The sequence below is a fragment of the Cottoperca gobio genome, unplaced genomic scaffold, assembly GCF_900634415.1.
Source record: "Cottoperca gobio unplaced genomic scaffold, fCotGob3.1 fCotGob3_487arrow_ctg1, whole genome shotgun sequence".
Lineage (NCBI taxonomy): Eukaryota > Metazoa > Chordata > Actinopteri > Perciformes > Bovichtidae > Cottoperca > Cottoperca gobio.
This window is the reverse complement of record NW_021167036.1, coordinates 176,764-202,695: the sequence shown is the minus strand read 5'-3', so window position 1 is coordinate 202,695 and position 25,932 is coordinate 176,764. Positions and strand designations below refer to the sequence as shown.

At 41.9% G+C, this 25,932-nt stretch overlaps 2 protein-coding genes and 1 non-coding gene across 3 annotated transcripts; 2 read left to right on the top strand and 1 right to left on the bottom strand.

Annotated features, from left to right (window-relative positions):
- The first annotated feature begins 338 nt into the window (after window positions 1-338).
- afdnb (afadin, adherens junction formation factor b) lies at window positions 339-23,191 on the top strand. Its single transcript, XM_029428152.1, has 24 exons — window positions 339-434; window positions 1,431-1,623; window positions 2,559-2,659; window positions 2,754-2,842; window positions 2,926-3,008; window positions 3,706-3,756; window positions 3,829-4,025; window positions 4,704-4,849; window positions 5,043-5,137; window positions 5,750-6,021; window positions 8,571-8,714; window positions 11,915-12,113; window positions 12,976-13,064; window positions 13,388-13,474; window positions 13,552-13,617; window positions 14,197-14,270; window positions 14,432-14,544; window positions 14,621-14,752; window positions 16,255-16,337; window positions 16,575-16,718; window positions 16,888-17,694; window positions 18,813-18,906; window positions 18,988-19,040; window positions 23,054-23,191. Exons 1-23 carry the CDS (start codon window positions 339-341, stop codon window positions 19,020-19,022), a joined length of 3,390 nt encoding a protein of 1,129 aa, XP_029284012.1. The 3' UTR covers window positions 19,023-19,040; window positions 23,054-23,191.
- On the bottom strand, window positions 22,656-25,454 carry dusp23b (dual specificity phosphatase 23b). The gene is made up of 3 exons (XM_029428185.1): window positions 25,163-25,454; window positions 24,132-24,411; window positions 22,656-23,806 (listed from the first exon to the last, which is right to left on the bottom strand). Exons 2-3 carry the CDS (start codon window positions 24,399-24,401, stop codon window positions 23,621-23,623), a joined length of 456 nt encoding a protein of 151 aa, XP_029284045.1. The 5' UTR covers window positions 24,402-24,411; window positions 25,163-25,454; the 3' UTR covers window positions 22,656-23,620.
- A 1-nt stretch (window position 25,455) lies between these two features.
- On the top strand, window positions 25,456-25,538 carry trnal-cag (transfer RNA leucine (anticodon CAG)). The gene has a single exon. It is a non-coding gene; the product is annotated as a tRNA-Leu (tRNA).
- The last annotated feature ends 394 nt before the right edge of the window (window positions 25,539-25,932 follow it).

The window sequence follows — 25,932 nt, the reverse complement described above, 5'->3', positions numbered from 1 at the left end:
TTGCAGCTCCAGGAAACCTTCTGCTGACGTGACGCGGGGAAAGAAAACGGTGGAGGACGATAAAGATGGGAACGGATTATGATTAGGAAACTGTTTGCCTCACATAACGAGGATCCACTGACCCGTTAATGAGGGCCGAGGGGTGTGGGGGGGCGAGGAGAGGGGGTGTTTAAGAGCTCAGCACAATGAGTTTATGACTAATGGGGTGGGGTCCTAACAGATACAACAACACCGAGGACGGATAAGAACTTAGTCTGTCGCAGGACACTGGTCTCCGTGTCGTCGTGGAGCGCCACAGCAGCCGCTGAGACACCAGCCTTCAGGGTCGTTGGGGGAAAATGCCGGAGGAGGAAAACCGAGAGGAATTAGCCAAAGTGATCCGACAGTGGAACAACAACAGACTGGACCTGTTTGAAATCAGTGGACCTGATGAGGTGAGTCTGTTTACCTTCGTTTGGATCACAGCAGTCGTTCCACACGGAAACAAACACAACACCTCGTGAAGAAACACAAACAGTGACACACTTTCCATAACTAAAGAAACCGACTCATTATAATGTATATAATATAATATATAATATAATATATAATATAATATATAATATATAATATATAATATATAATATAATATATAATATATAATATATAATATAATATAATATAATATATAATATATAATATAATATAATATATAATATATAATATAATATATAATATATAATATATAATATATAATATAATATATAATATATAATATAATATATAATATATAATATATAATATATAATATATATAACCGCTGCAACACAGATTCTGTCAGATCTCAGATCATCGTTTCAGATGTTTTGTATCATGTGAAAGTGAATATTGGGGAAATATAATATATTAAATATAATATTTGTCTTGGCTAGCTGGAGGGGCGTGTCTGTGTTTGATTGACAGCTGCAGTATGACACTGACTAAGGACCTGGTACTTCTTTAGTTTGACCTCACGGGACGTCCTGAGGAAATGCAGATGTTCCTGCAGACGACACTCCCGTTTAAATGTCTCTGAACAGCTGACCCTGATGATTATGAACTGGCAGCACGTGCGCACACACACACACACACACACACACACACACTTAGAGTAAGTTCGGTTCCTACAGTAAGTGTAACACACAGGTTGAGATGTTTGATCCTGCGGCCATCACAGCACATCTGCTTTGTGTGAGCTCCGCTTCACATCTGGATCAGAGTCTTTTCACCACGTTCAGCAGTTTGAGACTTTCTCTCATGTTTTGGACAAATACCTGCCGTTTCCATGGTTTCCTGCACAAACTAAATAAATGCATCCAAATCATTGACGCAGCTCACTGCGGAGACATGACATGAGAAATGATAGCACGACATCAGAGCAACTTGTTGACGTGTTTCCCGTCTCCCGGCAGAGCTCGCTGTTTCACGGTGTGATGCGTTTCTACTTTGAGGATCGTGTTGGAGGAAATGTGGCCACGAAGTGTCTGCGCGTCTGCAGCGACTCTGCAGCGCACGAGGTTATAGAAACACTTTCAGAGAAGTTCAGGCCGGACATGAAGATGCTGAGTACGAGTTATTCCCTGTTTGAGATCCACGGCAACAAAGGTAACCACGACGTCACTCTGCATCCGACCGTGCGCGGGACGTCCTCTGACTGTAACCTCAATATATTCAATACTTCTTCTCATCCATGGGAGTTTGTCCCTCCCCAATGTTGACAATGACTTGTTATTGTGTTTAACTCAGAGCTCAAACAATGAGTCAAATGAGTCTCAGTGTTCTGCAGCCTCTGACTGATGCAGGTGCTTTCATCTCTGATGGTAAAGTGAATATTTTGGGGTTTTGAACGAGACCAAACAAAACATTGATTTAGAAAATGAATCACAAGCGGCCGAAATGTGTTTTCTCAGACGGGTGGCGTCTCCCTTAGAGAGAGGGTGAGAAGCTCAGCCATCAGGAGAGACTCGGAGTAGAGCCGCTGCTCCTTTACGTTGAAAGGAGCCAGTTGAGGTGGTTCATCTAGTAAGGAGCCACCTGGACGCCTCCCTAGGGAGGTGTTCCAGGCACGTCCAGCTGGGAGGAAACCCCGAGGAAGACCCAGGACTCGGTGGAGAGATGATATCTCCTCACTGGCCTGGGAACGCCTCGGGATCCCCCAGTCGGAGCTGGAGGATGTGGCCCGGAGAAGCGAAGATTGGGGTTCCTTACTGGAGCTGCTGCCCCCGCGACCCGACCCCGGATAAGATGTAGACGATGGATGGATCATAAGTCGCATCTCTACTTTAGTGTTGTTGTAGTCTGCAATGATTTTCTTTATTTAATCCGTTGTTTGGTCTTTAAAAAGTCAGAACCCGGTGAAGAGTGGATCCGTGTTTCCTCAAAGATGTTCACTTTACTGTCAGGAGGACAAACTGAACATCTTCACATGAATCTTTGTTTCCCTTAAACAATGATTCAAAGTGATACATCAGATGAGTTGATCACTAATGTTTACATCTTTATAATCTAATGAGCTCTAAACGTGTGTGTTCTGTGAGAAGAACGTAAGCTGGACCTGCAGGAGAGCCCTTTGCTTGTGCAGTTAAAGTGGAACACAGACAGCAGAGAAGGACGCTTTGTGCTGAAGAAAGACAGTTTGGAGGTACAACTTACAAACACATTATATATAATAGTAGTGCACTTTCACTCTTCTCCACATTGATGTTATTTCCTGTGTGTGTTGGTGAACAACAAAGGAGAGAGGAGGCGTGATGCAGAGCTTCAGGAGGACGCTGTCGAGGAAAGAGAAGAAGAAAGAGAAGAACACCGCTAAAGAGGAGAAAGGGTAAAACATTCTTCTTCTCTGTGCTGGCGTCAGGCCTGCGTAACGCTCAGAGTAACATCGCTCCCTTTTAAACAAATATCCAGGTCAACTGAAAAGCTCGTGAACAGCAGCAGCACCTGTGTGTCCGACCATGAGACCAACCCCAGAACGCAGCCGGCCGGCCCGGGTGAGGAATCTGCACGACGTACAAACTGCAGCTCAATGACACCGTGCACTCATTCATGCAGCAATTAGTCAACAGGACACTAAGTGGCAACGATCGATTAAAGTCATTATTTGTTACGAAAAAACATAGAATCCAAAATACACAACTCAAAACGTGTCGGACGTTCAAACTAAAAGAGTTTTAATCCAAAGCTTATCAATTTAACACGAAACATACCCTTATCTTAACTTCACATAACGTGACCTGAGAGACCTTAAACACTGAACATGAACTATAACATGAATACATGACATTATGAATACATGCTGGTTTCATGTTGGAGATGTACTGCTCTTTGACTAAATTCAAACCATTAATCTAGAAAATAATCTGCAGAATAATCTAAATATCCTTTAGTTTCACAATCATATGTATTATATCAGACGGTGGAGGAGGAATACTTTAATATGTTATATACTGCGGGGCAGCTTAATCTACAATAATACATCATCTATAGTTGAATATAGTTTTATTAATAATCAGAATCTGTAAAGTGACTAAAGCTGTCAGATAAATGTGGAGCAGCAAACATGTCAGCATGTGTCTAAGATGTCGTGAAGAAGTAGTACCTCGGTATCTGTACTTCAGTACTTTGGCAGATAAAGATGATCTTTAGTTATGAAACAGGACGCTGATGACTTGTCTTTGCTAAATCCAGGAGGAAACACTCAGCCTGGATTACCGCTCGCAGTTACATTCAGTGCATCCTGTGAGTATGAAACACAAAACGTTTGTGTTGCGTTGTTGTGCCTCCTCTCATGAGTCGTGCTCCGTGTTTCAGCGGAGGAAGCCTTCCTGTCTGCGGTCATAAACTACACCAACAGCTCCACGGTTCACTTCAAGCTCTCGCCCGCCTTCGTGCTGTACGCTGCGGGACGCTTCGCTCTGCAGCGCCACGCCAGGACCGGCCCGCCACACGCACACGGTGTTACTGTGATCGCAGATAAAATGGTGGCCATGACAGGGAAGGTCATCCAGGCAAGTGCAAGAAACTCGTACTGTTGTTACAAAGAAATATACAAATGATCGGCTGAACAATTCATCAAAAGTGTGATATTTGTTGTTACAGGTGAAATGTGTGAAAATACTATTTTGAATAAATATTGTGGCTCTGCAGAAATGTCCCGCCTACACAGCTTACTCTTAGAAACGTCTTTGTTTGGTACAAATCTTTGCAAAAATCACACTTCATCTTATTATGTTTTTCAATAAAAACAACAATAATGATGTAAAATCATATCATAATCGCAAAACCAGTCAAAAATAATCACAACTACATCTTTTGAATCAGCTCTAATCTTACCGTAACACAGTGGTCCCCAACCACCGGCCCGCGGGTCATCTGGTACCGCCGCACAGAAAGATTGAATAAAAAAATATTCTATTTTGAAAAAGGTTTTATTTTGAAAAATCACCGGATACATGCGTCTGTGTCTCGTGACACATGTCAAGACACTCGTCTGTCACGTTGTGGCAGACAGGAGAACATCCAGACACGTCTCAGAGCGGACGTTATCGCTGTGGATCGTGTGTGTGACTAAACGCAGATACACACACATATATAAACACACACAGACGTCTGTCATTACAGTATGATGATCTTCAGATAAGAACCAGGTGAGACGCTGTGACTTCACACTGCTGCTGTGTTTGCAGAGGCAGCAGACCCTCGCCGGCGCTCTCGCCTTCTGGATGGCCAACTCCTCCGAGCTGATGAACTTCTTCAAGCTCGACAAAGACCTCGACCAGCTCACACGGCAAAGTCAGCTGGATCTGTCCCGCCTGGTGCACAGAGCTCACAGGTACAGACAGCGAGACGTGTGGGAGCTTTAAAGACGCTGCAGCTGAAACCATGTGACAGATCTGCAACAGAACAGAAATGCAAAACATTCATATAAATGTGCAGCTTCTTGCTAAAGGCATCCCGACAGAAACACGTGCTGATGCATGTCATACGTTAAGCGTTTGTTTCTCTGCATGCTCTCTTCCCTGAAGCTTCCTGCTGCAGTGTCTGCAGAGCGACTTAAGGAAACACTTGCCAACCTTTCTGATTGATCCTGAGCAGCACGGCGCTCTGCCAGCTGGGATAGGTAAACGTTTGTTTATTTAAAGCACTAATTATTATCCCATTCAGTGCACACACTGGTGGAAGTACAAGTACTTACATACACTTTGTTTGAGGTACTTGTACTTTACTTGAGTACATTTTGGAGGCAAATCTTGTACTTGTTGCTGCGCTACATTTATTTGACAGTTTTAGATAATTCAAAGTAAATATAATCAACTAATAAATGATGTTATTATAGATCCTGATGTCTTTAAAAGTCTTGTTTTGTCACTTTCATATAAAACAGACTTTAAGACATTTCTGCAGGAATTACTTTAACAATTAATACATTTTAAAATAGTTCAAGAATATTTTTCTGTTGATCGACAAATCTTTGCAGCTCGATGTGATCGTACTGAACTGTGCAGAAGAGGAGAAGCTGCACAAATTGTTAGAGTTCATTGAATTTCTTTGGCAGCCAAAAAGTTTAAACTCAAATCTCCATATTTTAGGGACTGAAAACTGCTTTTCAAATTCATCAATCATCAGTAGTTGGGAAATAAGTCGACTAATCGTTGCATCTAATTCTGCAGCATGAGTACTTTTACTTTTGTACTTTTACTTGAGTGAGAGTTTGAATGTGTTTGTGTTGCAGAGCTGGTGCTGAACACCTTGATGAACACGATGTCTCTGTTACGGCGCTGCCGGGTGAACCCCGCCCTCACCATCCAGCTCTTCTCCCAGCTCTTCCACTTCATCAGCGCCTGGCTCTTCAACCAGCTGATGAGCCCGGATGCCGGCGCCCCAGGCCTGCGCTCGCACTATTGGGGAGCCGCTCTGCGCCAGAGGCTCACAGCCATCGAAGGCTGGGCGGAGCGGCAGGGCCTGGAGCTGGCTGCTGACTGCCACCTGGGACACATCATCCAGGTCGGCCGCTCGCTAAACTACATGTCTGAATACTGGTGGAGATAAAGCTTCAACTGGGCCTTCACTAGACAAGATTCACTAGACCCTCTGTCGTCAGACTCTCTGTCCTTACACCCTCTGTCCTTACACCCTCTGTCCTCAGACCCTCTGTCCTCAGACCCTCTGTCCTTAGACCCTCTGTCCTCAGACCTTCTGTCCTTACACCCTCTGTCCTCAGACCCTCTGTCCTCAGACCCTCTGTCTTTAGACCCTCTGTCCTTACACCCTCTGTCCTTACACCCTCTGTCCTCAGACCCTCTGTCCTCAGACCCTCTGTCTTTAGACCCTCTGTCCTCAGACTCTCTGTCCTTACACCCTCTGTCCTTACACCCTCTGTCCTTAGACCCTCTGTCCTCAGACCCTCTGTCCTCAGACTCTCTGTCCTTACACCCTCTGTCCTTACACCCTCTGTCCTTAGACCCTCTGTTCTTAGACCCTCTGTCCTCAGACCTTCTGTCCTTACACCCTCTGTCCTTAAACCCTCTGTCCTCAGACCCTCTGTCCTTACACCCTCTGTCCTCAGACTCTCTGTCCTTAGACCCTCTGTCCTTAGACCCACGGTCCTCAGACCCTCTGTCCTCAGACCCTCTGTCCTTAGACCCTCTGTCCTCAGACCCTCTGTTCTTAGACCCTCTGTCCTCAGACCCTCTGTTCTTAGACCCTCTGTCCTCAGACCCTCTGTCCTCAGACCCTCTGTCCTCAGACCCTCAGTCCTTAGACCCTCACATCACACAAGCAAAAACTTCCTAAAAGAAACCCCATAATTAAAGGGGGAACATGTTAGAAACCTCAGAGAGAGACTGAGGAGGGATCCCTCTCCCAGGACGGACAGATGTGCAATAGATGTCGTGTGTACAGGATAAACAACATAGTATAAATACAACATTTGACAGAAATGATGTTGTGTTGAAAAAGAGAAAGTTTGGATGAATCCAGGAAAATGTCAAAAAGGCTTCCCGGTGTCCAGCAGGACCAGGTCAGCAGGCGCAGCCACGATTCATGATCCTGAAACTTTATCAGTGGCAACCTGCCACATGAGAGACAGACACTCCGATGATGAGTTAGTAACATACATTTACATAAATGCATACAGATAGAGAGGGAGAAGAAGAGAGGGAGGAGAGAGGAAGAGAGCAGGGAGGTGTCCCCCGGCAGTCTAAGCCTATAGCAGCATAACTAGGGGCTGATCCAGGGCAAACCTGAGCCAGCCCTAACTATAAGCTTTATCAAAAAGGAAAGTCTTTAGCTTAATAACTAACGATTATCTTCTAGATTAATGGTTTGGTTTCTAAAGTGTCCATCCAAGCTTCTCACAGTCCTGATGTCTTTAGATGTCTTGTCACTTTCATTTGATATAAAACAGAGAAAAGCAGCAGATCTCCATATTTGAGGCTGAAACAGACTTTAAACTTTAAATCCATCCCATCGATTGTCTACCGCTTATCCAGGATCAGGTCGCGGGGGCAGCAGCTCCAGTAAGGAACCCCAATCTTCCCTTCTCCGGGCCACATCCTCCAGCTCCGACTGGGGGATTCTGATTTAGAGATTTAGATTTAGAGGTGCTGATCCTCATCCCAACCGCTGCACACTCGGCTGCGAACCGATCCAGTGACTGTTGAAGGTCACAGACCGATGATACCATAAGGACCACATCATCTGCAAAGAGCAGCGATGAGATCCTCAGGTCACCGAACTGCAACCCCTCTCCTCCACGACTACGCCTCGATATCCTATCCATGAACATCACGAACAGGATTGGTGATAAAGCGCAGCCCTGGCGGAGGCCAACATTCACGGGAAACGAGTCCGACTTACTGCCGAGTATCCGGACACAACTCTCGCTTTGGGCGTACAGGGATTGGATGGCCCTCAGAAGTGACCCCCTCACCCCATACTCCCGCAGCACCTCCCACAGTATCACCCGGGGGACCCGGTCATACGCCTTCTCCAGATCCACGAAACACATGTAGACCGGATGGGCGTACTCCCAGGCCCCCTCCAGGATCCTTGCGAGAGTGAAGAGTTGGTCCGTTGTTCCACGACCAGGACGGAATCCGCATTGTTCCTCTTCAATCAACTTTAACTATTAATCCATTATCAAAATAGTTGGAGATTATTTTTCTGTCCATCGACTAATTGTTTATATAAATTTCATTTATGGCGCTGTTAATAGTTCAAATGTTGTTTTTAACCCTTTGAACAGCATCAAATATGTATGGAAGCAGAATATAATGGAAATGTTTGCACCACTGGAATCTACTAATAGTATAATACTGATAATATTAGTGCAGCCTCATCTTTATCTGACACTGTGCACAAATACCGGCTTAAAATGCAATCCATACACATACACACAAAGAGTTTGATTTAGAAATGGGATGTAAACGTTATGCATGAAGCTTCTTTGTAGGAAACATTTCTGCTCATGTTGGTGCTTTATCTCAGCCCTGATTTAGCAAACTTTCAGTCAGTACAAGCTGTTAAAATAGCTTTGCCTGGCTTGTTTCTAGGCAACAACGCTCCTGACCATGAACAAGTACTCAATGCAAGACGTGAAGGCCGTCCAGAATACCTGCTTCAAGCTGAACTCACTGCAGCTGCAGACGCTGCTGTCCGGCTACCTGTACGCAACCAATGAGCCTCACATCCCCCCCGTGAGTACTTTCCCTCTGTACGTCATCTCATCCATCTGTTGTTTTTACTGCTGTTGCATGAGCTCATCGGTGATGCAGTCTACTACAAGTATTACTGCTGCTGCATGAGGTCATCAGTGATGCAGTCTACTACAAGTATTACTGCTGCTGCATGAGCTCATCAGTGATGCAGTCTACTACAAGTATTACTGCTGCTGCATGAGGTCATCAGTGATGCAGTCTACTACAAGTATTACTGCTGCTGCATGAGCTCATCAGTGATGCAGTCTACTACAAGTATTACTGCTGCTGCATGAGCTCATCAGTGATGCAGTCTACTACAAGTATTACTGCTGCTGCATGAGGTCATCAGTGATGCAGTCTACTACAAGTATTACTGCTGCTGCATGAGCTCATCAGTGATGCAGTCTACTACAAGTATTACTGCTGCTGCATGAGCTCATCAGTGATGCAGTCTACTACAAGTATTACTGCTGCTGCATGAGCTCATCAGTGATGCAGTCTACTACAAGTATTACTGCTGCTGCATGAGCTCATCAGTGATGCAGTCTACTACAAGTATTACTGCTGCTGCATGAGCTCATCAGTGATGCAGTCTACTACAAGTATTACTGCTGCTGCATGAGGTCATCAGTGATGCAGTCTACTACAAGTATTACTGCTGCTGCATGAGCTCATCAGTGATGCAGTCTACTACAAGTATTACTGCTGCTGCATGAGCTCATCAGTGATGCAGTCTACTACAAGTATTACTGCTGCTGCATGAGCTCATCAGTGATGCAGTCTACTACAAGTATTACTGCTGCTGCATGAGCTCATTAGTGATGCAGTCTACTACAAGTATTACTGCTGCTGCATGAGCTCATCAGTGATGCAGTCTACTACAAGTATTACTGCTGCTACATGAGGTCATTAGTGATGCAGTCTACTACAAGTATTACTGCTGCTGCATGAGCTCATTAGTGATGCAGTCTACTACAAGTATTACTGCTGCTGCATGAGCTCATTAGTGATGCAGTCTACTACAAGTATTACTGCTGCTGCATGAGCTCATTAGTGATGCAGTCTACTACAAGTATTACTGCTGCTGCATGAGGTCATTAGTGATGCAGTCTACTACAAGTATTACTGCTGCTGCATGAGCTCATTGGTGATGCAGTCTACTACAAGTATTACTGCTGCTGCATGAGCTCATTGGTGATGCAGTCTACTACAAGTATTACTGCTGCTGCATGAGCTCATCGGTGATGCAGTCTACTACAAGTATTACTGCTGCTGCATGAGCTCATTAGTGATGCAGTCTACTACAAGTATTACTGCTGCTGCATGAGCTCATTAGTGATGCAGTCTACTACAAGTATTACTGCTGCTGCATGAGGTCATTAGTGATGCAGTCTACTACAAGTATTACTGCTGCTGCATGAGCTCATTAGTGATGCAGTCTACTACAAGTATTACTGCTGCTGCATGAGCTCATTGGTGATGCAGTCTACTACAAGTATTACTGCTGCTGCATGAGCTCATCGGTGATGCAGTCTACTACAAGTATTACTGCTGCTGCATGAGCTCATCAGTGATGCAGTCTACTACAAGTATTACTGCTGCTGCATGAGCTCATTAGCGATGCAGTGTACTACAAGTATTACTGCTGCTGCATGAGCTCATCAGTGATGCAGTCTACTACAAGTATTACTGCTGCTGCATGAGCTCATTAGTGATGCAGTCTACTACAGGTATTACTGCTGCTGCATGAGCTCATTAGTGATGCAGTCTACTACAAGTATTACTGCTGCTGCATGAGCTCATTAGTGATGCAGTCTACTACAAGTATTACTGCTGCTGCATGAGCTCATTAGTGATGCAGTCTACTACAAGTATTACTGCTGCTGCATGAGCTCATTAGCGATGCAGTCTACTACAAGTATTACTGCTGCTGCATGAGCTCATTAGCGATGCAGTCTACTACAAGTATTACTGCTGCTGCATGAGCTCATTAGCGATGCAGTCTACTACAAGTATTACTGCTGCTGCATGAGCTCATTAGCGATGCAGTCTACTACAAGTATTACTGCTGCTGCATGAGCTCATCAGTGATGCAGTCTACTACAAGTATTACTGCTGCTGCATGAGCTCATCAGTGATGCAGTCTACTACAAGTATTACTGCTGCTGCATGAGCTCATCAGTGATGCAGTCTACTACAAGTATTACTGCTGCTGCATGAGCTCATCAGTGATGCAGTCTACTACAAGTATTACTGCTGCTGCATGAGCTCATCAGTGATGCAGTCTACTACAAGTATTACTGCTGCTGCATGAGCTCATCAGTGATGCAGTCTACTACAAGTATTACTGCTGCTGCATGAGCTCATTAGTGATGCAGTCTACTACAAGTATTACTGCTGCTGCATGAGCTCATCAGTGATGCAGTCTACTACAAGTATTACTGCTGCTACATGAGGTCATTAGTGATGCAGTCTACTACAAGTATTACTGCTGCTGCATGAGCTCATTAGTGATGCAGTCTACTACAAGTATTACTGCTGCTGCATGAGCTCATTAGTGATGCAGTCTACTACAAGTATTACTGCTGCTGCATGAGCTCATTAGTGATGCAGTCTACTACAAGTATTACTGCTGCTGCATGAGGTCATTGGTGATGCAGTCTACTACAAGTATTACTGCTGCTGCATGAGCTCATTGGTGATGCAGTCTACTACAAGTATTACTGCTGCTGCATGAGCTCATTGGTGATGCAGTCTACTACAAGTATTACTGCTGCTGCATGAGCTCATTGGTGATGCAGTCTACTACAAGTATTACTGCTGCTGCATGAGCTCATCGGTGATGCAGTCTACTACAAGTATTACTGCTGCTGCATGAGCTCATTAGTGATGCAGTCTACTACAAGTATTACTGCTGCTGCATGAGCTCATTAGTGATGCAGTCTACTACAAGTATTACTGCTGTTACTGTTACAACAGTTTCTATAGACACTTTTACTTCAACTACGACCTCTGCAGCTCAGCATTAATAAACTTTACTTTAATGTTGTACTTTTCTGCGGTCATCTGCATGAAGGTCTTCAGTATTTGCACAGCAGGCAGATTGGATCTCCCTCCCTGTCAGAGAATGACAAATGCCAATCTTCACACGAGAACGACCTTTTCCTGAAATATTTCCGCTGTCGTCCTCTCTGCAGGACTTGATGGATGCTGTGGTGACGGCGGCGGAGGCCTCAGCAGATAACCTGATTCGCAGCGAAGGACGGGACGTCCAGCTGCAGGAGAGCCTCGACCTCCAGCTGCCCTTCCTGCTGCCGGAGGGAGGATACTCCTGCGACACCATGACAGGAATCCCTCCAGGGTTCAGAGAGTTTCTGGAGCCAATTTGCCAGAAAGGTCTGTCCTCTATATACTGTGCAATACTTCAATCATACTCATTCATTTCTCATGAGAGCTTTTAATGTCAGTCTGTCTGTTATTTAATGTTGTTTATCTCTTTATTTAATTGTTAACTTAATATTATTACTTTTATTATCATGATTAATATTATTATAATTATTATTATTGATCTTTATTAGTGTTTTTTAGTTAATAGCTATTATTATATTATTATTGATATTGTTTATCTTTAACTACGTCTCTTTCATTAATATTTATCTTTTTCTTCGTATTATTTATTTAATATTCATATATATATTCATATATATATATATATATATATATATATATAAATATATATAATATATATAAATATATATAATATATATATATTATATATATATTTATATATATATATTAATATATATTATATATATATATAATCTATATATATAGCTATTAGATATATAGATATCTATGATATAGATATCTATAATATATATATCTATCTATTCTATATATATATATAGTATATATATATATATATATTATATATATATATATAAATATATCTTTATTATATATTATATATATATATATATATACTATATAATCTATCTTTGATATCTATCTATATATATATCTCTAATCTCTATCTCTTTCTCTCTATATCTATATATCTCTCCCTCCTCTCTCTCTATATCTATTTCCTCTCTCTCTATCTCCTATCTCTTATCTATCTCTTCCTCTATCTCTCCCTATTTATATATATTATATTATATATCTATATATATATATATATATATATATATATATATATATATATATAAATACTCCAATAAACAAAGCTGTGAATGAATAAGTTAGTTTCCTCCTCCAGGTCTCTGCTCTTTAACTCCTCAGCCCAGCTCTGAAGGAAAGTGGAGTGTGTGCTTCAGAGAAGCGTCCTGTGCAGAGAGCACGTACCTGGTGAGCAACACACACACGTGGTGTGACTGCATACTGCTGCACACGTTGAGCGGCACGAACGAAGGACATTTATGTGACATCATGTATATTTGCTTGTTTCTACCTTTTGCTTTGCTCCTTCCGCACACTTTTATTTACACATTTCATTTAAACTTTAAACAATTAAGTTCACGTAGTAATACTTCTTCTGTAGAACTAAAACTTCTGCGTACCTTCATCTACAGAAACAGTTCAAACATTATGGGACATCTTCTGTATTTCAGCTCTGAGCTTCTTTAGTTAATGTAACTTCAGTGTCGTGCGTTTGCTGTTTTCTCCGACAGGCAGTGCACAGAGAGCCGGAGCCGGAGACGATCACGCTGAACAAACCTCTCAACAGCGGGATGGGGATCAGCATCGTGGCTGCAAAGGTGACGCCTCAAATCTGAACTATTCAAACACAAAACTATAGAAACTCTTCACTGATGAACTCTCTCTTCTGCCTCAGGGAGCGGGGAGAGGGAACCTCGGGATTTATATCAAGTCTATTGTCAAGGGAGGTCCGGCTGAAATGGTGATAATTCATTCAGTTTAAAGGAATATTTCTTAAACTTTGTCTTTTTTTAATTTAATATCTATTACTTTGATTATAATAATAATAATTAATATAATAATTATTCATCTTTTTTAGTATTATTTACTTAATATCTATTATTATTATTATTATTATTATTATTATTATTATTATTAACATTATTTATCTTTAACTACATCTTTTTTACTACTTGTACTTTCAAATGTAGTTATTATTTTAATATTATTTTATTGCAATTTATTAAAAAATAATAATTGTTTAATTTATTATTATTATTATTATTATTATTATAATTATTATTATTATTATTATATTAGTTTTTCAAGTTCTTTCTCTATTTAAATATTCGTATGTTGTGTCACAGTAAAGATTGAGTTTGGGATTCTGTAGCGCAGAAGTATTTTAAATAGTGCAGTTCTTTATTATATCATATAGTTTTGTCGTTGGCCCCCCATTTACTTAATTTAAGTTTAGGGTTCAACTTGAGATGTGCAGTTTGCAGAACATTTCTCACACGAGGAAATATGAAATAATGGATTCGATCTCCACTTTGTGCAGAACGGCCGGTTGACAGCAGGCGATCAGCTGCTGAGGGTGGACGCTCACAGTCTGCTCGGCCTCAGCCAAGAAAGGTAACGAGTTATTCAACTGGAGGAAGTTCATGTGTTCATCCACGTGTGTGTTTATTATATGAAGCGTAATCTTTCAAAGCCCATTCAACAGCAAAGAGTTTGTGCTTCACTCTGTGTGGAAGGCTTCACTGAAACATAACAGAGTTGTTACTGTGATGCAGGGCAGCAGCGATCATGATGCACACCGGCCCCGTGGTGACCTTACAGGTCGCAAAGTGTGGAGCGAGCTTCCACGGCCTGGGAGCTCTGCTGAGGGAGCCAGGGAGGAGCGCAGGTAACAATGCAGCAGGAGAAGTTACACCACCGGCTCCTGCTCTTCATCACTTCATTCAAACCTTTTCTTGCTCCAGAAGGCGATACAGGTCCCGTTCAGCCGAGCGTGGAGGCTCCTGCAGAGCCGCTGCACGGAGGCAGCCGGAGGAAGAGAGAACAGCTGATGCAGAAAAACAGACGACTGTATCGCTCCAACCCCAACGTGACCGGTGCGTTTATATTTCATTCTGATCACTGCGGAGCAACATTCAATCTACAGATGTTGTGTTCTGAGAGACGAGAGGAACATGAGAACATGAGAGTGTGTGTGTGTAACTGTGTGTGTAGATGTAAACTCTCCACAGCTACATTACATAACGCCTCATGTACATATTAAACACTTGTAATATAAACTGTTGATGTGAGTCATGAAGTGGGGAAGCTTCATGATATCTGTTAGTTACATGTTTGACCCTGTTCACCTGTAGTGTGTACAACATGTATGACTCTGTTCACCTGTAGTGTGTACAACATGTATGACTCTGTTCACCTGTAGTGTGTACAACATGTATGACTCTGTTCACCTGTAGTGTGTACAACATGTATGACTCTGTTCACCTGTAGTGTGTACAACATGTATGACCCTGTTCACCTGTAGTGTGTACAAACATGTATGACCTGTTCACCTGTAGTGTGTACAACATGTATGACCCTGTTCACCTGTAGTGTGTACAACATGTATGACTCTGTTCACCTGTAGTGTGTACAACATGTATGACCCTGTTCACCTGTAGTGTGTACAACATGTATGACCCTGTTCACCTGTAGTGTGTACAACATGTATGACTCTGTTCACCTGTAGTGTGTACAACATGTATGACTCCTGTTCACCTGTAGTGTGTACAACATGTATGACCCTGTTCACCTGTAGTGTGTACAACATGTATGACCCTGTTCACCTGTAGTGTGTACAACATGTATGACCCTGTTCACCTGTAGTGTGTACAACATGTATGACTCTGTTCACCTGTAGTGTGTACAACATGTATGACCCTGTTCACCTGTAGTGTGTACAACATGTATGACCCTGTTCACCTGTAGTGTGTACAACATGTATGACTCTGTTCACCTGTAGTGTGTACAACATGTATGACCCTGTTCACCTGTAGTGTGTACAACATGTATGACCCTGTTCACCTGTAGTGTGTACAACATGTATGACTCTGTTCACCTGTAGTGTGTACAACATGTATGACTCTGTTCACCTGTAGTGTGTACAACATGTATGACTCTGTTCACCTGTAGTGTGTACAACATGTATGACCCTGTTCACCTGTAGTGTGTACAACATGTATGACCTGTTCACCTGTAGTGTGTACAACATGTATGACCCTGTTCACCTGTAGTGTGTACAACATGTATGACCCTGTTCACCTGTAGTGTGTACAACATGTATGACTCTGTTCACCTGTAGTGTGTACAACATGTATGACCCTGTTCACCTGTAGTGTGTACAACATGTATGACTCTGTTCACCTGTAGTGTGTACAACATGTATGACCCTGTTCACCTGTAGTGTGTACAACATGTATGACTCTGTTCACCTGTAGTGTGTACAACATGTATGACCCTGTTCACCTGTAGTGTGTACAACATGTATGACTCTGTTCACCTGTAGTGTGTACAACATGTATGACCTGCTCGAGTTTATGTGTATTTCATATTTCTGCAGATTTCCCCCCCGATGAGGTTGAACCTGTAATGAGAGGAAACAACATGGCCGCTGTCTCCAGTGTCGACCTTTGTACAGCTGAAGTGAGAGAACAGTAGATAATAAACATGTTTGACTTTGTAATGTTCTAATTGAGGCAATACAATCAAATTGCAGTGCAAAGTCTTCCTTTTTTAATTGAATTAACATATATAAGATATATAAGATATATAATTCCTCATAATATTTGTAACGTATTGAGTGTCGGCTGAATAAACAACAATGCTTTGCTTCTAACGGAGTTCAAGTCACAAAATGACCTTTTGTATTTCTTTCTTCAGACGTTTCACAGGGAATATTTGACCCTCCCGACCCCGAGACCCTCCCAGGACCAGAACATATCTGAGTCCAGTCGACCTCTGCAAACATGCGACGTGTCTCTAACACCTCCTGACGGACAGCGCTGCAGTAAGAGGACCTTCATGGTGAGTCTTTATGAAATGTCCCTCTGCTACCAAAAGGTTTTATCGTGTTTAAAGTCAGCGTTTCGTTCCCAGTGGTGGAGAATGACTAACATGTATGTTTGTGCACAAAAGGTTTCTCTTCCTGTGTAACCTTCATGAATCACAAGCATGCTTGTATGTGTCCTTGCAGCGCCAGGCTCTGTCCCAGGAGAACTTGTGTGTGGACAGTGGGCGCCCCCTGCTGGACAGAAGGCAGACGGAGCAGCGTGCCAAACAAACCCTGAGCCTCTACTCATCTTTCCCGCTTCGCTTGAGTGTTTCTACTCACGACATGCTCTCAGATAGTTCTTCTCCCGCAGCACAGCAGCAGCAGGGCGGCCGAACAAGCGGCGCCGGCGTCTGGAGGAATCCCTTCCCACAACATCCAACCCCGACGCCTTGCAGCCAGCCCATACGCATCGACATCCCCGTCCCCCGAGCCGTGAGCACCAATCCACCTCTCACCACCTTCCAGAGCTCAGCTTTAGTGGCGGCGAGGAGGAGCCAGACCCTTCGAGTGGATAAGAACAGAGTTCATCATGTGTATGCGTGCCCCGTGAAGCTGCCCCCGCCCTCACAGCTGCAGCAGAGACCCACCGCACGAGCTGCAAAGCCTCAAGTCAGCATCATGCCAACGAAACACGTCTCATTCCAAGACCCCCCCGCTCAGCAGACGCAGTGCGACCCCTGGAGGAGGGACGCCCAGGAGAAGCTGGAGAAGCAGCAGAGGCTCCACGTGGTGCAGCTGCTGCAGCAGGAGCTGCAGGATCTGCAGGGGAAGGCGAGGCGCACGCCGGAGGAGAGCGGCCGGCTGCGGAGGCTCAGCCTGGAGTGGCAGTTTCAGAAGAGGCTGCAGGAGGTTCAGCAGAGAGGAGAGGGCGAGGAGGACGAGGAGGACGAGGAGGACGAAGATCTGCACATGATGCTGACCATACAGCAGCTGGAGAACAGAGCACAGGTGAAGGGTACACAGTAAAGGAATGATCAAAAGGCATTCTGGGAAATGTAGGCCAACTGACGTAGATTAAGTGGGTTGAAGAAGAGTGAGAAACAAACAGATTTAAAATATAATCATATGATTAGAATCAAAGAAAAACACAGTGAGAGGAATCAAAAAGGAAAAACGAGAGCAAATATTGAAAAGCTAAATATTATAAAATCAATGTGTACAAGAAACATTAACATACAAAATACAACAAAAACAGATTAATGTGAAAGAATATTAATATTAATCTGAATTAAAAGTGGAAGAATAATAAAGTTTTAAGATATTGGGATATTATACCTACAACATACGATGAAACATTTATAAAGTCTTCATAAAGTTTACACTATAAATTACTACTTCATGATTATAGTATTTTAGCAGTAAATATAAATATTTGTTTGCTCTTCAAACACTTTATAAAGTTATAAAGTTGGCGTTTGTCTGCTTAAAATTAAGTGATGAATGTAAAGTTTCTCCCAACCGAAAGGAGGTGTTTTTTTTATAATAATAATAATAATAATAAATAGATAGATAGAGAGAGAGAGAGGAGGAGGAGGAGGAGGAGGAGGAGGAGGAGAAGAGAATTAGAGATAGAGAGAGAGATAGAGAGAGAGAGATTAGGATTAGGATTAGGAGGAAGAGAAGGAGAGAGAGAAGAAGAGAGAGAGAGAGAGAGAGAGAGGAGAGGAGGAGGAGGGGTATAGGAGGAGGAGGATAGAGAGAGAGAGAGAATACTAAGATATAGAGAGATAGGAAAGATTAGATAGATATTATTATAATTATATATGTAATAATAATATATATATATACATATATATAATATATATATATATATTAATATATTATATTATTATTATTATTAATATAATTATATATATATATATATATATTATTAATATAATTATACATATATATTATTAATATTATTATTCATATAATTATATATATAATAATAATAATATATATATTATATATTATTATTATTCATATAATTATATATAATTATTATATATATATTATATAGACACAATATAATATATACATATATATAATTTATATTGATCTAATGGTTTATTTGTATGTCTTAGAGGAGCTGTGCGGAGAACATCAACACTGAACTGAAAGAGTCTGAAGAGCAGACAGGAAGTCATCGCTCCCAAAACGAAGACAAGACAAAGACGGGTAATTATGAACGTTCATTTATTCAAGAGAATATTTATTATTTTATCGTACGTTGAAACATTTACATGTTGTTGTTGGCAGATCAAAGACCCGAGCGCACCGAGTCGAGACTTTAACAACACGGCAGCAAAAGAGTGAGTGTAACGTCATAAAACATTGAAATTCAATCAAATCTAACAATTAATGCAGCTTCTCTCCTCGTGTTTAGCGTCATTACTCTCCACGTGTTGAGCATCATTACTCTCCACGTGTTGAGCGTCATTACTCTCCTCGTGTTGAGCATCATTACTCTCCACTTGTTGAGCGTCATTACTCTCCTCGTGTTGAGCATCATTACTCTCCTCTTGTTGAGCGTCATTACTCTCCTCGTGTTGAGCATCATTACTCTCCTCGTGTTGAGCATCATTACTCTCCTCGTGTTGAGCATCATTACTCTCCTCGTGTTGAGCATCATTACTATCCTCGTGTTGAGCATCATTACTCTCCTCGTGTTGAGCATTATTACTCTCCTCGTGTTGAGCATCATTACTCTCTAGTTGAGCATCATTACTCTCCTCATGTTGAGCATCATTACTCTCCTCGTGTTGAGCATCATTACTCTCATGTTGAGCGTCATTACTCTCATATTGAGCATCATTACTCTCCTCGTGTTGAGCATCATTACTCTCATGTTCAGCATCATTACTCTCCTCGTGTTGAGCATCATTACTCTCCTCTTGTTGAGCGTCATTACTCTCCTCGTGTTGAGCATCATTACTCTCCTCGTGTTGAGCATCATTACTCTCCTCGTGTTGAGCATCATTACTCTCCTCGTGTTGAGCATCATTACTCTCCTCGTGTTGAGCATCATTACTCTCCTCGTGTTGAGCATCATTACTATCCTCGTGTTGAGCATCATTACTCTCCTCGTGTTGAGCATTATTACTCTCCTCATGTTGAGCATCATTACTCTCTAGTTGAGCATCATTACTCTCCTCATGTTGAGCATCATTACTCTCCTCATGTTGAGCATCATTACTCTCATGTTGAGCATCATTACTCTCATATTGAGCATCATTACTCTCCTCGTGTTGAGCATCATTACTCTCATGTTGAGCATCATTACTCTCATATTGAGCATCATTACTCTCCTCGTGTTGAGCATCATTACTCTCATATTGAGCATCATTACTCTCCTCGTGTTGAGCATCATTACTCTCATGTTGAGCATCATTACTCTCTAGTTGAGCATCATTACTCTCATATTGAGCATCATTACTCTCCTCGTGTTGAGCATCATTACTCTCATATTGAGCATCATTACTCTCCTCGTGTTGAGCATCATTACTCTCATGTTGAGCATCATTACTCTCTAGTTGAGCATCATTACTCTCCTCATGTTGAGCATCATTACTCTCCTCATGTTGAGCATCATTACTCTCCTCATGTTGAGCATCATTACTCTCCTCATGTTGAGCATCATTACTCTCTAGTTGAGCATCATTACTCTCCTCGTGTTGAGCATCATTACTCTCCTCATGTTGAGCATCATTACTCTCTAGTTGAGCATCATTACTCTCCTCGTGTTGAGCATCATTACTCTCCTCATGTTGAGCGTCATTACTCTCCTCGTGTTGAGCATCATTACTCTAGTTGAGCATCATTACTCTCCTCGTGTTGAGCATCATTACTCTCCTCGTGTTGAGCATCATTACTTTCATGTTGAGCGTCATTACTCTCCTCATGTTGAGCGTCATTACTCTCCTCATGTTGAGCATCATTACTCTCCTCATGTTGAGCATCATTACTCTCCTCATGTTGAGCATCATTACTCTCGAGTTGAGCATCATTACTCTCCTCATGTTGAGCATCATTACTCTCCTCATGTTGAGCATCATTACTCTCCTCATGTTGAGCATCATTACTCTCCTCGTATTGAGCATCATTACTCTCCACATGTTGAGCATCATTACTCTCATGTTGAGCGTCATTACTCTCCTCATGTTGAGTATCATTACTCTCCACATGTTGAGCGTCATTACTCTCATGTTGAGCGTCATTACTCTCCTCATGTTGAGCATCATTACTCTCCACATGTTGAGCATCATTACTCTCATGTTGAGCGTCATTACTCTCCTCATGTTGAGCATCATTACTCTCCACATGTTGAGCATCATTACTCTCCTCATGTTGAGCATCATTACTCTCCACATGTTGAGCGTCATTACTCTCCACATGTTGAGCATCATTACTCTCCTCATGTTGAGCATCATTACTCTCCACATGTTGAGCGTCATTACTCTCATGTTGAGCGTCATTACTCTCCTCATGTTGAGCATCATTACTCTCCTCATGTTGAGCGTCATTACTCTCCTCATGTTGAGCATCATTACTCTCCACATGTTGAGCATCATTACTCTCCTCATGTTGAGCATCATTACTCTCCACATGTTGAGCGTCATTACTCTCATGTTGAGCATCATTACTCTCCTCATGTTGAGCATCATTACTCTCTAGTTGAGCATCATTACTCTCCTCGTGTTGAGCATCATTACTCTCCTCGTGTTGAGCATCATTACTCTCCTCGTGTTGAGCATCATTACTCTCCTCGTGTTGAGCATACTCATTACTCTCCTCATGTTGAGCATCATTACTCTCATGTTGAGCATCATTACTCTCCTCATGTTTAGCATCATTACTCTCCACATGTTGAGCGTCATTACTCTCATGTTGAGCATCATTACTCTCCTCATGTTGAGCATCATTACTCTCTAGTTGAGCATCATTACTCTCCTCGTGTTGAGCATCATTACTCTCCTCGTGTTGAGCATCATTACTCTCCTCGTGTTGAGCATCATTACTCTCCTCGTGTTGAGCATCATTACTCTCCTCGTGTTGAGCATCATTACTCTCCTCGTGTTGAGCATCATTACTCTCTAGTTGAGCATCATTACTCTCCACATGTTGAGCATCATTACTCTCCTCATGTTGAGCATCATTACTCTCCACATGTTGAGCGTCATTACTCTCATGTTGAGCGTCATTACTCTCCTCATGTTGAGCATCATTACTCTCCTCATGTTGAGCGTCATTACTCTCATGTTGAGCATCATTACTCTCCTCGTGTTGAGCATCATTACTCTCCACATGTTGAGCATCATTACTCTCATGTTGAGCGTCATTACTCTCATGTTGAGCATCATTACTCTCCTCATGTTGAGCATCATTACTCTCCTCATGTTGAGCATCATTACTCTCCTCATGTTGAGCATCATTACTCTCCTCATGTTGAGCATCATTACTCTCCACATGTTGAGCGTCATTACTCTCCACATGTTGAGCATCATTACTCTCCTCATGTTGAGCATCATTACTCTCCACATGTTGAGCATCATTACTCTCCTCATGTTGAGCATCATTACTCTCTAGTTGAGCATCATTACTCTCTAGTTGAGCATCATTACTCTCCTCGTGTTGAGCATCATTACTCTCCACATGTTGAGCATCATTACTCTCATGTTGAGCATCATTACGCTCCACATGTTGAGCATCATTACTCTCCACATGTTGAGCATCATTACTCTCATGTTGAGCATCATTACTCTCCTCGTGTTGAGCATCATTACTCTCCTCGTGTTGAGCGTCATTACTCTCCACATGTTGAGCATCATTACTCTCCTCGTGTTGAGCATCATTACATTGAGATTAATCGTTAAAGTTTCCTGCAGAAACGTCTTTGAATGTTTTCAGCCTCAGATGTGCAGATTTACTTAGATTTACAGATTTATTAAAGTGACAGAACAAGATATTTAAAGATATTTAAAGACATTTAATGACATTTAAAGATATTTAAAGACATTTAATATATTTAAAGACATTAGGACTCTGAGGAACATGATGGACATTTTACTATTTTATACGACTAGTCGATTAATCTAGAAAATAATCAGCAGATATATCCAGAACGGTAATAATAATAGTAATAATCATTAGTCGCAGACACGAGAAGCTTAATTTAGTCTTCTCTACTTTAGAGACATCTGGCAAAGTACCAGTTTGATAGAGACCCTGAGTAAAACACACCCATATATAAATAATATATATTTTAAGCAGCTGTTTGTGTCCTGTTACATGAAGTGATGAATAAAGTCCAAGTGTTCTTTCACAGGAAGCAGGAGGAGGAAACGAAGCGAGCGCCGGCTCCTGAGAAGCTCACGTTCAAGGAGCGGCAGCGTCTCTTCTCTCCGGCGTCCAGCGCGTAAAGGAAGGTCAAAGCAACAGTATATAGTCCCGTGTAATATTTACTGTAGACATGTCTCTTAGTTACTGTGTGTAATGAACAACAAATACTCTTTTGATGTATCATTGTTTCAACATTCATTCTTGTGTTTTCCTATTCATAGATAATAAAGTGTTCATTCAGCAATATAAATGAGGCACTTCTTTAATGCTTATTCATCTTCCAGAACTCGTGTTCTTCAGACGAGAGGAAACATGAGAACATGAGAGTGTGTGTGTGTAACTGTGTGTGTAGATGTAAACTCTCCACAGCTACATTACATAACGCCTCATGTACATATTAAACACTTGTAATATAAACTGTGTTGATGTGAGTCATGAAGTGGGGAAGCTTCATGATATCTGTTAGTTACATGTTTGACTCTGTTCACCTGCAGAGTCTCACCTCGATAGTAAAAACATGGCTCCTTCTGTGACTTTGTTCCTTCTGTGAAATCTACTTTGTGCGCTGGTAAAACTGCACCACAGCTTTCTCTTGCTCGTGGGTTTCGATCGAGCCTTGCCGCATCTTTCGGATCTCATTGATGGCGTCGATCCCCGACATCTTCCTGGTCTTCACCAGGTAGCAGGCCAGCATCGTGCCCGTTCTCCCGTGACCGTGCATGCAGTGGACTGCCACGCCCTGAAGACGAACGGCACAGTATTTGTTAGTCACACACACTCTGCATTAGGCATTGCTGCGAGACACAGTTGAGTTGTGTGCAGGTAGAGCTGAAGCTGTTGGTCAAAGTGATCAATTGAGCCGAAACATTTATTGATTCCAGATTCTCAACTTTGAGGATTTGCAGTTTCTTTAGTTCGATGTTAAACTGAATGTTTTTCCTTTGCACTGTTCCAGGAGTTTCAAATCTTTCATGTTTCAGTGCTTGTGAGTCTGCGTCCAATGTTAGACTGAACCCTGGACCGTGCTCAAAGACTTGATAAGCAGAACCGATGTGTGCTCTTACCTCCGCCTTGGAGTTGGCCTCTTCCACGACAGAGAGGAATCTGTCGATCTGACTCGGTGACGGAGGAGTGAAGTCCACGATCTTGATGTGGTGCAGCTGTAACTCTGGGCACGTGTCATGGTTAGGAGGTTTCCTCTCACACAGGCAGACCAGGTGTTTGATCCCGTTGTCCAGCAGGTACCGGTACTCCGACGTCATCCTGGGCAGTGCCAGTCCGGCCAGTTTGTCTGGATCCACCCAGGAGAAGTTGTGAGGAGGAGAGGAGGCCATGCTGCTCAGACTGAGGACAGGAGAGGATCGTTTGTGTGCACAACGTTATCACTTGAAACGCTTCACACTTAGTAAAACATTTTCTCTCTCACACATGGATATAAAAACAAGCTAAGAGCATCAGAAACTCATTTAACTAGCACTTTGTAGAAGGAGATACATAAATAATCATTATTATTATACATTTAATTTGTAAAGCACCTTTCAAACATAATTACAAGAATTACAAAATGCTTCCCAACGAACAGAATCCAATACAATTAAATAAAAAGCATTATTATGAGAACACAAGTTAAATAAAGTATACAGTAAGACATTCAATTAATAAAACTAAATGTATTATTAGACATACAAAGGAATTATTTAGGATAAGAGCATTTAGACAAAGATGTGGATCAGATCAGATATAAGCCAGAGGAAATTACAGAATAAGTAAACATACATTAATATATATAATGCTTTTTATATATGTATATATATATATATATATATATATATATATATATATATATATATATATATATATATATATATATATATATATATATATATGATCCCCATGATAAGACTCATGGTGTGCACTGTAGGCCTCAGCAGCAGAATAACAGCTGCATCGAGTTTAAAGACAGACTTAGAAGCTGCAGTACGGCTAACATGCTAACATGCTAACATGCTAACTAATGAGAGCCACCCTAACGTTAGCTGTTAGCTTGAATGAAGCCATGCATTGCCCTCTTTTCTCTTAATAAAGAAGTACTCACAGTTGTTCCGCTGAGGGGAAGGGCGTCCCGCTACCTGTCAAGCAAGGTGCTACCTAGCTAAGCTAACCGTAGCTAATAGCTACATCCAATGCTAACCGGGTTGATTGAGACGAACCCTGTTAGCTTCAGCATGCTAACTGCTACAGTAACAGTACAAAGTACGTAATATAACCAACGAGCTGCTGCTACGCTAGGTGGGGCAGTGCCCTCTAACCCAAACCAGTATCTCATCTGTCATCAGAAATCAGATCTGCACAAAGTTATAATCTACTCATTCTGGATATGCCCTGAATGTCAGGATGGCCGAGCGGTCTAAGGCGCTGCGTTCAGGTCGCAGTCTCCTCTGGAGGCGTGGGTTCGAATCCCACTTCTGACAACAACTTTTGCACTTTGTGCTTTCCAGGATTTCATTGTGTATTTGATTGTATTTCCGTATTTTAAGTGTATTGATATTTCAATATACAGAAATATTTATATTGTACATATAAAAGCACAACGAGGGACAGGAGTTGACAATTTACAATAGTCATAAACTCTGCAGCACGCTAGTTGCATGCTCTGTATTGAAACCATGTTATATTTCATCATCTCTATCATATCAAATAAATTTCAATTTCAATTAGCAGATATGTATTTAATATTTCTTCTTCTAATCTGTTCATTTCACCAATAATGTCAGATAAACATGTCGTGCAGTTTCACTGAAATAACCAGCAGAGGGCGTATTATATCCTGGAACAAAATGCTCTCTAAAGTCTTTCTAGAAGGTA